Source organism: Propithecus coquereli, unplaced genomic scaffold (genome assembly GCF_000956105.1).
Source record: "Propithecus coquereli isolate 6110/MARCELLA unplaced genomic scaffold, Pcoq_1.0 Scaffold720, whole genome shotgun sequence".
In the NCBI taxonomy this organism is placed as follows: domain Eukaryota; kingdom Metazoa; phylum Chordata; class Mammalia; order Primates; family Indriidae; genus Propithecus; species Propithecus coquereli.
The window spans coordinates 611940-623616 of NW_012153286.1; the positions used below are offsets into that span (position 1 = coordinate 611940).

An 11677-nucleotide genomic window follows, 5' to 3' on the forward strand; every position below is an offset into this window, starting at 1 on the left:
ATAAACATTTGGGTGCAGATGTCTTTATTATAGAATGTCTTTTGCTCTTTTGAGGAGATGCCTAATAGTGCTATTGCTGGATCAAATGGTATTTCTATTTTGAGCTCTTTGAGGTGTCTCCAAATTCTTTTCCACAGAGGTTGCACTAATTTGCAGTCCCATCAGCAGGGTAAGAGTGTTCCTGTCTCTCCACATCCTCGCCAGCATTTGTTGTTTTGGGATTTTTTGATAGAGGCCAATCTCACTGGGGTTATGTGATATCTCATTGAAGTTTTGATTTGCATTTCTCTAACGATTAGAGATGTTGAGAAATTTTTTATATGTTTGCTGGCCATTATTCTGTCTTCTTTTGAAAAGTTTCTGTTCATTTCCTTTGCCCATTTATTTATGGGGTTGTTTGATTTTTTTCTTGTTGATTTTTTTAAGTCTAGATAGATTCTTGTTATCAGCCCTTTATCGGATGTGTAGAGTTTTCTGCTCACTCTTAAGGAATAAACAGACTTGCAGTCACTTTATATCACAAATACAGTTCAAGTTAAATTACAATGTCCATTCCAAAATATCAATCAAAATTTTGAACTTGATTTAACTTCAATCTCCCCTCCCCCAACTTGAGCCTGCATCAGGCTGAAAGTCTGCATGGGGAAAGGGAGACATAGTTGAATTTCTCTACCTTGTACTTATCATGCTTCCCCACAACCCCTTGCTAGCTGCTGTTTTAAACTCTAGCATAGATAGGTTAAAGGGAAGGGGATAGGACAGTTCTTATCTACTTACAACTGGGACCATTATTGTAAGCTAGCCTCACACTGTCAGCACCTGGCAGATACTTAAAGCTGACTCTTTCTCTTGCAGGGCACTTACAGGGGACACTTTAAAGACTCCCTTATGGGACCCTCTGTCATGAAATCCCCTTGACTTGGTTGGTTCCACCTTTATTCTGGGTGGTCACTTGTGACACATTTCTCAGCCCCTCAGCATCCACATCCAGTTTCTTTCTGCTGGGGAAACTTTACCCTTCTCGACAGCCCTAGTTGACTGGATCCAATAGGACCTAACCCTGACTTCTGCTCTCCCGCAAAACTCACATATGGTCAATGAGAAATACACTTTTTACTCTGAAAAACCCTGGGAATGCAGGCCAATCCTAATGCAGTAGCATTCTCCTGTCCACACCAACAAAGTATTCAGTCACTCTGTCTCTCATTTTCTGGGGGAGTGATCAGAACTCAACCTTCAGTGCCTCCAACTGTAGGGGCCACATAGCAAGAACTTTGGGTCTGAGGGGTCCAAGAGTGGTGGAACTGAATTTGGTAGATTTCCTTTGATATTCTACATAGGCCAATGTATCTCATGCTCATTTTTTTAGTGAAAAGAAATAACTTTTTTCCTTTCGGTTTTGATAAGGTGTTTTTGAGACAGTGGAAATGCTACCATCCAAAGCTGGAATTTGGCGGGTAGAATGCCTCATTGGCGAGCACCTAAATGCTGGGATGAGCACTCTTTTTCTGGTGTACAGCAAGCGTGAGTAGCACTGTGGGCAGAGGCTCCCTGCCTACCCAGCCTACTTCTATAGAGCTTTCCTTCTTCCTGCAATGGTTGCTTGTGTCAGGAAATAAATACAAGCTCACATTATTATCAAATTTAAAAGGAATGTTGCTGGTAGAAATCATCAGAGTTCTCAGAGGAGAGCAGATATGCTTGAAGCTTTGAAAAAAAATCTCCTCATTTTCACAACTTGAAGTGCCAAGATTTCCAATAGCAGATTTTGGAACTTAATTTTCATTTGATTACCAGAGATAACTTACATATATCACTTAGAAGAGTTTGGGAATTTAACTCTAAACAAATAAGAGAACCACTGGTATATTTGGAAACTGAGGAAACTAGGGTCCATACCTAGTTTCCTCAGCTGCAAAATATGAATCATTCTAGCACTTGTTAGGATGAATTAAATGAGATAGTACAATAAAACATTTAGTACAGTTCTCGGCACATAATAAATACTATAAAATACTAGCATTTGTTGATGTTCTCCCATTTTCATTGACTTACATTTGAGAAGCTGAATTTTGTGCACTTCTAGCTACTGTTTCCCCTTGTTTGATTTCAGAGTGTCAGATTCCACTGGGAATGGCTTCTGGACACATTAGAGATTTTCAGATTACAGCTTCAGGACAATATGGTAAACACTTTTATTTTTTCTCCAAGAACCTGAGCTGGTTATATCTTTTTTTTTTATTTCTGTCGGAGAGTTTCAGATAACCAACCCATCTCCATGCTTCTATTAGTTCTATTCCATAGGTGTCTCTTGAATCCATCTCCTCTTCTCCGTTTCCCACTGTGACCATTTTAATTCAGGCCACTATCATTTCTCACCTGGGCAATGACACTGCCTCCTTAAATATTCTTCCTACCTTTTGTATTGCTCCCCTTGAGTCTATTCTCTTCACTGAGCAGCAATGGTAAAGCTCGAATAAGATCTAGAGAATTCTCAAATATTGTTTTAGAGCAAGGGTTGGCAAATTACCGTCCAGCCCACCATCTGTTTTTGTATGACATGCAAGCAAAGCATAGATTTTCCATTTTTAAATAATTGAAAAAATAAGAAGAAAAATTCATGACATGTGAGAATTACAAAATTCAAATTTCAGCATCCATAATAGTCTTATATTGGAACACAGCCATGCCTATACATTTACATATCATCTATGGCTACAGCAGCAGTTATGTAGTTGCAACAGAGACCATATAATCTGCAAAGCCTAAATTATTAAGTATCTGGCCCTTTATAGAAAAAAGTTTGCCAACCTTTATTTTAGAGGGAAAAAAAATTCCCCTTGAAAAAGAAGCTGGACAGTTATATAGCAAAATAGTAATATTTTTCACAGGGTGGAAGGATTATGTTTTTAAATTTCTTTTATATTTACTTTTATTTTCATTTACCATATTCTGATTTTTCTACAATGAGCATACATTGTATAATAAAGAAATAATATTATTTGGTAATTCTAGTAACAAATTCCAGTATTAGCTAATTAGAGGTGCTAACAATCAATAAAGTTATTAAATTTTTTAGAAAATAGAATGGACAAGGACAAACACAATCTCTACATAGTAATCAATACTGCTATAAAGTCTTTATGCTTTTCTCTATCTTCTCCACAGGTAGGATTAACCTTTCTCAAGAGAGTACTTTTATTCCCAAGTGTCTAGGACCAACCCAGCTGAATTTAATCTCTCTTCCCTTTCTTCGGCAAAGGACAGTGGGCCCCAAAGCTGGCCAGACTTCATTATTCTGGATCAATCAATGCCTGGAGCACCAAGGAGCCCTTTTCCTGGATCAAGGTTAGAAAATTTCATCAATTAGAATATCTGAATACTTCCTATAATATTGAACTCATCATCTCTCAAGACCCTGTGTGCTATTACTAGATGCTTCCAACTGCCTAGGTATCTTTGAGTCCTCCAGTGCCCTTTATTTTAATACAAAAACAAATGATTCAATCCACCATCCCACAAGCAAAGAAAATGTAACTTCTCTTCTAAAACTGAATCTGTCTTCCTTCTTGAATTCTACCCCACTGGGTTATAGGAAACATCTACTTAGTTCAGTCTGGTAAACTAAGTTGGAATCAATGACCAAAATACTGTTTTTAAGTTGGTTAACTCAATTTCTTTTAAAGGACTCAGGCTTTCAGATTTTTCTCACCTCCCCGTTTCCCCTAGAGCAGTGCTGTCCAATAGAAATATGTGAGCCACAAATGCAAACCTCATGTGCAATTTTACATTTTCTAGTAGCCAATTTTTAAAACATGTGAAATTCATTTTAATAATACATTTTATTTAACTGAGCATATCTGGAAATATGGAAAAATGGAGGAAACTCTTTTGCTTCCAGCTTTGCTCTCAACCTATCTAACGGGCCTCCCAACCCTGGTACTTGAAGCCTGAAGAGGTACTAACGTACACACGTTTCACCACCTACTTCCCCCACCTCCATCCTCTTCTTATAGTGTAGTCTTCTTGTTCCTCTTCCTAGTTGGCTGAGGACATTCCCCAATATGTTTTCCTTTTTTGCAAGACCACATCTGCTCTTATATATTTTTTTGAGGTTAAAATAGTAAATAGGGACCAGGGAAAAATAAACTGGCTTACCAGTAAGCAGACAGAAAAAGCGTATCTATTAATGCCACAGCAACTCATCTTTTTATTATTGTTTTGTAGACACTGCCAATTTTGACTCAATTCGAGCTGCTATTCACTAATCTTTAAATATTTTTTTTGTTTGTGCTTCTACCAAACCACATGTTCTTCATCTTGAATTTCTATGGTTATCATTTTTGACCTTACATGTATCCCTATATAGTGGACATTTTTTATCTAGTTGGATGCCTTGCATCTGTTATATTCTTATTTCTGTTTGGGGAATTATATCTTCCTCACTGGATACGATCTGACGAGACTAATAAACAGAGTGTCTTATCCATGCCTAGCCAAAGAACCCTGAGTGATACATCCTTTTAAGTTTCACCTTATTAGATTTGGCCCATTGTCTCAGCTTGCCAAGCTTCAGTCTCCCAAAGTATTTCCTACTCTTCCAAGTTTCACATCATTTACTGATTTGATCAGTAAACTTGTTAATATTCCTGCTAAGTCATGATCAAAATATTGAAGTAGACAGAGTTTCCTTAGTATGTGCTCAACACAAATCAAGCCACTAAATCCTTATCACAACCTTATGAGGCAGGTGTTACTACCATCCTCATTTCAGATAACAAAACTGAAGCAAGGAGAAGTTAGATATTGTGCCCCAAGTCACACAGCCAATAAGCGGGTGAGCCAAAATTCAAACCCTGATTGTTCGATAGTTGGGCTCCAGAGCCCTAATTCATAATAGTTATACTATCCTGTTTCTAGAATGTTCCCTTTAAGTTGATAATCATCTATTAACTATTACTGTTTGTTTATGGTAATTAAACCAGTTACAAATAAACCTAATTGTATTATCATCCAAACCGTATTAAATCACCTCATCCTCAAGGTGGTTTTTGCCATCTTTCCTACTGAGGTCCAGCTAGACATTTTCTTGATCTGGTAACTTTATTTTTTATTTTATTTTATTGATTGATTTATTTTGAGATGGAGTCTTGCTTTGTCACCTGGGCTAGAGTTCCATGGCATTAGCCTAGCTCACTGCAACCTCCAACTCCTGGGCTCAAGCAATCCTCCTGCCTCAGCCCCCTGAGTAGCTGGGGCTACAGGCACATGACACTATCCCTGGCTAATTTTTCTATTTTTAGTAGGGATGGAGTATAGCTCTTACTCAGGCCGGTCTCGAACCCCTGACCTCAAGCGATCCTCCTGCCTCAGCTTCCCAGAGTGCTAGGATTACAGGCATGAGCCACCACGCCTGGCCCTGATATGGTAACTTTATAAAATAAAGAAATGGTTTCAGCGAGCCAGCAGGCATGGAGATGGAGTTGATAGGGGTGCTAACAAGGAAGGGAGTTGGGGTAGGCATCTATTCTGGTGAGAAGACCTGAAGAGTGTACAACAGCCTGGCCCCCAGGCACAAGAGCACTGGGCTGGCTTGCGGGGCACTGGGTGACCAAGACCAGGCATTAAGCAGCAGGAAGTTGGTAGACCCCATGGAGATATGCAGTTGCAATGTTTGTACTTTCATACCACGAAACTCATTACTACCTTGCTTACTTCCTAGTCGAGAGATATGTCTTGCAGTTACATTGAAATACCTGGCTGGATACATAAGTGAAACTATTGAATCTGTAATTTCCAAACTGCTCCCAGGTGCCAATTATAATGTAGAAGAGGCACAAGAAGATGAAGTAGATAAGCTTGACACTTTGCCAAGCATTCATCAGTTACAAAATGTAACTGATTGGCCTGGCAAGTCTTTATTAAAACTGCAAGAAGACACAATGATCAGTGGTACAATAAAGAACTCTTATACTCTATCTACATAAAGAAGCAATACAAGTCAATTAAATAAAAATCATGATTTTTGCACCTGGTGCTTTCAGTTATTTATACCACAACACAAAGATAAAAAATAAACTGCCTTCAATTGGAAATACCATTTAATCTGGGAAAAGACAGTGCTGTAGCTTCTGAAGGCCTTGACACACTCTGTCCTGTTACACTGCTTCTTTTCTCCTGCACCTATCACTACTTGATGCTGTAAACAAATAAAAACATATAAATGATATAGAGTCTGTTTCTCCTACTCAAATGTCAGTTCCATGAGGGCAGGTTCTATTTCTTGTTTACTACTCTATTCCCAGTACCTAAAACAGTGCTTGGCACATAGAAAGTGCTAAAAAATATTCTTTGAATGAGTGTATGCATGGAACTTACAGTCAACTGAAGGAGACCATTATTAAGCACAAGAGTCATGAGTAGTCCAATTTGGACATGCCAGGCTCCTGTAAGAACATGTTAAGTTTGTCTTGCTTGTTAGGGCAGAAACTGATACCTCTTGTAATGCTGCATGGTCCATGACCTCTTCTTTAAGAACCAACCATTCCTTACCACTCTGCCATATTCACTCATTGATTCCAAAGCATTTGCTATGCATCAGTATTATACTAGATACCATTTTAGGTGCTGGGGCTAGAGAGAATATAAAAACTAACATTTATTGAGTATTTAGTATGTACTAGGCACTGAACTCAGCACAATACATGTATTAACTCTTTGATCCTTATGGTAACCCTTTGAGACAAACACTAATATTATCTCCACTTTACAGATAAACAAATTGAGACACAGAGATGTTAGGTAACTCAAACAGGTTTACTGCCTTAAGGATCTTGGTCTAATAAGGAAGGCAGACAAGCAAAGCAACCTTTATCATATGGTGCAATAATTTTCTATAATGAAGTTATATATAAAGTGAAGTGGAAGCATAGAAGAAGCAGCACTAAATTTGTCTGGGTGAATCAGAGAAGGCTAACCAGGAGAAATAGTTTCTGAATAACGCTTCAAGGAGGTGTAGCAGTTTATCATTGATAGCTATGTTGGTATGGGGCTGGTCTGGGGAGTGGGAAGGAAATTGGCTTTGGCTAGGCTGAGGCTGAGTGTGGATAAAGCATTAGATTATGTGGGTCCATATAGGCAGCATAAAGGATGTGTATGCAGAGGCACTGGGGGCTCGATGATTTGGAAATAGTCTAGTTTACCAGAAAGCAGGCTGAGAACTCAATAAGCACTTTCCTACTCATTCCCACTGTTTATCCCACAGTTTCACACACATGTCCAAATTTCAACATTGGTGTCTGCTTCACTTGCACATCTAAGGTAATGCTGGGCACATCTATAGCAATGTAGATTCTTCCTAAGCCAATAATTAATTTCAGGAAGTAGTACACACATTTAAAAACAAGTTAAAGTGTTGTTTTAATTGGTAGGTGGATCTGTTGGCACCAATGATTATTCATGGCATCAAGACCCAGGGTGCCCGTCAGAAGTTCTCCAGCCTCTACATCTCTCAGTTTATCATCATGTATAGTCTTGATGGGAAGAAGTGGCAGACTTATCGAGGAAATTCCACTGGGACCTTAATGGTATGTAATTAGTCCTTTCATCAGATTGCATGAATTCTTCTTTAAAGAGCTCTTGACAGATTTCAGATACTGGACAAACACTCCTAGCTTCTTCAAACTTAATTCCAAAAAAGAATTTTTCGCCTTTGGGCAATAGGGGTGATTGTGCAAACATAAACAAAAATGTAGTAGTGTCAAGGTTCTCATAGATAATAGAAATGAAAAGATGCTCTATTGATAGAAATATGTGATTCAGGACTGAGTGCATTGATAAGATTGTGAGTTTGCTTATGGATATCCTAGCTTTGAGGTGATGGTAGGGCAATCAGGTTGAAATGTCCAGTGGGGAGAAGGTGAAATACTTGAGTTTAGGGGGTAAAACCATGAATGGAGATAAAAATGTGTGTCTTCCACACGAAAGGATGGGTGAAACCTTGAGAATCGATGAATTTTTAAGGATGGGTTCAAGACCTTTATTTAAACAGGTTTAAAACCTTAGCATTTTTGTCTACTCTTCCCTCATTTTTATGCCCCCTGATGAATTGATCCATGAATCTGGTCAATTCTCCCTTTGCCTCTCACATCACTTCCTTGTTTCCACTTATACTGCTCTTACCAAGGCCCCATCACCTCACACTTGATCTATTATGTTACACTTCTAACTAGTCTTCCCTTGTTTCTAGTCTCCAATAAAAGCTGCACATCATTTTCAGGATAATCATCTTATCAATCCCCTGCCTAAAACCTCTCAATGTCTTCTTGTTGTCTTCAGAATAAAGTTCAAAGTCCACAAATGGCCCTGCACAAGATAACTTTTGTTTGCCCCTTTACATCCATTTTCCTGCTTCTCTGCCCTGCTTCTTGTTCTGTGATGCAAGCCTGTATAGAATATATCAACAGGCTACCTTGTCCTCTAGCTTTCAGTTGGGTTTTACCAACAGGGAGCACTGGCAAAAGATTAAAGGAGAGTAAGATCGGCACATTTATTATCCTGACTTCCTCCTTGTGACTGTATCTGTCCACTGAAGGTCATTGCTCCCCTCAGAGTGGTTTTCTCTACCTGTACCAGTTACTATTGCTGTGCACCAAACCACTCCAAAATTTCGTGTCATAAGAACAAACATTTTGTTTTGTTCATGGATTCTGTAGGTCAGCACTCTGGACAGGGCACAGTGGGGATGGGCAGTGTCTGCTCCACATCTGGGGCTTCAGCCAAGAATATTTAACAGCTTGGTACTGGAATCATGTGGAAGTGTCTTCATTTGCATTTCTGGTGACTGGTACTGGCTTTCAGCTAGGACAGAATCTGCAGTTGTTGACTGAAGTAACTTTACATGGCTTTTCCCTGTGGCCTGGGCTTTCTCACAGCGTGTCGGTATCAAGGTAGTCGGACTTCTTACATGTCATCTTAGGGCCTCCAAGTTAAGTTTTCCAGTTAACAAGGTGGAGACTACATCAGCTTTTCTGACCTAGTCTTTTAAGTTATGCAGCATCATTTTCAATACATCCTGTGGGTTATAATCAAATCACACATCCACTCAGATTCAAGGGGAAGGGAAATAGACCCTAATTCTCAACAGGAGGAATGTCAAAGAATTTGTGGTCATTCTTTAAGCCACTAAAACAATCTACCCAATTCTCTCCTTATCCTTTCGGGTCTAGAGATGGTAATACCCTGTCCCCCACCTTCCTAGCTAGTACCTTTATTAAATCTTCCTCAAATGATCCTCATTTGTGTGTTCCATGTTCTTTGTTGGAACCCTATTTCATACAGTAATTGGTGCTGACAGTACCTACTAAACAGGAAATAGCAATCACCCTAAATGTTTTTGTCATTGAGATACACACATACATACAAACACACACACCCACCCACACAAATCAATAAGCCTATCTCGTTCCTGATTTTAATGGGAATGTATCCCATGTTTACTATTTAATATATTGTTCAGATAGTTTCAAACAAATACTTTAAAATCATGTTTAAAAAGTTTCCTTCTATTCCTACTTTATTTGGAATGGCAGCTGAATTTTGTCAAATGTTTTTCTGGCATCTTTGACATGATCACATTTCCTCTCTTTCCTGTTGTCACGTTACACTTAACATTCAATAAACAACCAACTCAGGGGCAAAGTGACGGCAGGTTAGGGAGAAAAGGCCTTGGTTTGTAGAATTTGCTGATTTCCATGATATAAATACTACTCCCATCATGCCCAACTTCAAGCCACAGATGTGATGTCATTAAATGCAGAGTTGGGAAGAGATGTACACAACTGGCTTTCACAAAACAGGGCAAGAGGGCTTCAGTACACAACTCTGCTACATTTCTAGGAAAACTTTCCTTGGTCATACTGTATAATCATTTAAAACTTAGCTGGATCCAACTTGCCAACATTTTATTTTTAGAACTTCTCTATATTCATGAATAAAATAGGTTTACCTTTGCCAGGGGCTCTACTTATCAGGTTTTGGCATGAGAGTTACATTAAACTTGAAAAAAAATTGGAAAAGCTTCCATTTTTTTCCATGAAACTATTGCTCTAGAATAGTTTAATTAATGTAGTCATTTTGTGTTTAATCAACAGTAGATGAAAAAGCCATTTGAGCACTGTACCTTATTTAGAGGCAGATACTTGACTGCCTTTTCCAATCCTTTTATGATTATTGGTATTCTCATTTGTGTTACCTTGAGTAAACTGCTGTAAATGTGTAGAGTCTTACCTCCCTTCCCATGCCACATATCTGTGTCTATCTATACACACATACATGTCTTTCTGCCTCTTTATCAGAGTTGGCAAGTGGTTGTCTATTCTATTGGTTTCTCAAAGAATCAACTCTTGGTTTTAAAATCGAACATGGTTTTGAAAGAGCTGCTTCTAATTCATTAATTTCTGTTCAAACCTATAAAAATTCTCCTTTACTTTCTTTTGGTGTGTTTGTTTGTTTCCTGGAATCTGGAGTTCAATGCCTAGTTCACTTATTTTCGAACTTTGTTTTTCAGTGATAAGGATAACTTACTTATCATTTATTAAACACTCTCATGAGGTTTATTCCTTTAGCAAAGTCATTGAGTTCTGATACAGCAATGGCCAAACCATAGCCCACAAATTTGGCCTACAGTCTGCTTTTGTGTGGACTGTGAGTTACGAATGGTTGTTACATGTTTAAAGGATTGCAAAAACAAAGGAAGAGTATGTGACAGAGACCACCTGTGGCCTGTAAAGACTAACATATTTCTATCTCTCTGGCCCTTTACAGAAAAAGCTTATGGACTAGACTGCTGGTCTACTTTAATGGCAGTAGAGATGCCTAGATAATTAACATTAATCCTTAGTACCAGAAACCTTTGGATCCCAGAGCTTGCCTAAATTTACTAATTTCAGTCTTGATCATCTTCTTCCAATGTCGTGGTTCTTGAATGTCTTTGTACCATCCCCATATAAAATATTCTTTCATAAGAAATATTTCTCATTATAGGAACACCTCATAATGGAGAGAAGGGGAACCCCAACACCCTTCAAGGATCACTGCCACCATGTTCAACAGTTTAAAATATTTTGAATGTGAATTTGGAATTGTCCATGAACATTTAAATGATAAGGACCTTTCCCCCTCTGTTTTCAAGTTAAAAAGAAAGCTAATCATGTCCTTTAAAAATATTTGTCTTTGATATATTAGAAATCAATGTTAATGTTGGTATTAGAGGGATATAAGAGAACAAGAGAACTCTGTCAGAAATGCTGAAATCTGGCCTTGGCCCGGTTATGCCTGCTGTTAAGTTTCTGTGTGAGATACATAAATGAGCCAATGGCAAATGGAAAACAAGGAGTTTTAGTGTTTCCTAGAATTATGCCTATATACCCAATACCTGACTCTCTGGTTATCCCTCCCCTCACCTCCCTGACACAGAGGCCTAAGGAGGCTTCTCCTTAAGCCCAAACCCAACAAATTATCATGAGTCATGCTCCGTAACACCTCGACATTATTTTGCCATAAGAGAATAAGGCAGCTGGCCGGGCCCGCAGCCCAGGTTGAGAGGACTATATCAGGAAAGGAAAAAAAAAAAAGCCAAAGACTAAAGGAGCATGTGTCCTTACCACTTTTGCAATAA

The 11677-nt window shown here is 38.6% G+C and overlaps 1 protein-coding gene across 1 annotated transcript in view; it reads left to right on the plus strand.

The window, feature by feature from the left end:
* Positions 1 to 11677, plus strand: part of F8 (coagulation factor VIII, procoagulant component) — a 184996-nt gene that overhangs the window by 143981 nt on the left and 29338 nt on the right. The window contains exons 19-22 of the mRNA XM_012661588.1: positions 1408 to 1524; positions 2114 to 2185; positions 3263 to 3348; positions 7431 to 7586. Of these exons, the coding sequence (XP_012517042.1) occupies positions 1408 to 1524; positions 2114 to 2185; positions 3263 to 3348; positions 7431 to 7586 (431 nt within the window). The remainder of the gene's footprint in view (positions 1 to 1407; positions 1525 to 2113; positions 2186 to 3262; positions 3349 to 7430; positions 7587 to 11677) is intronic.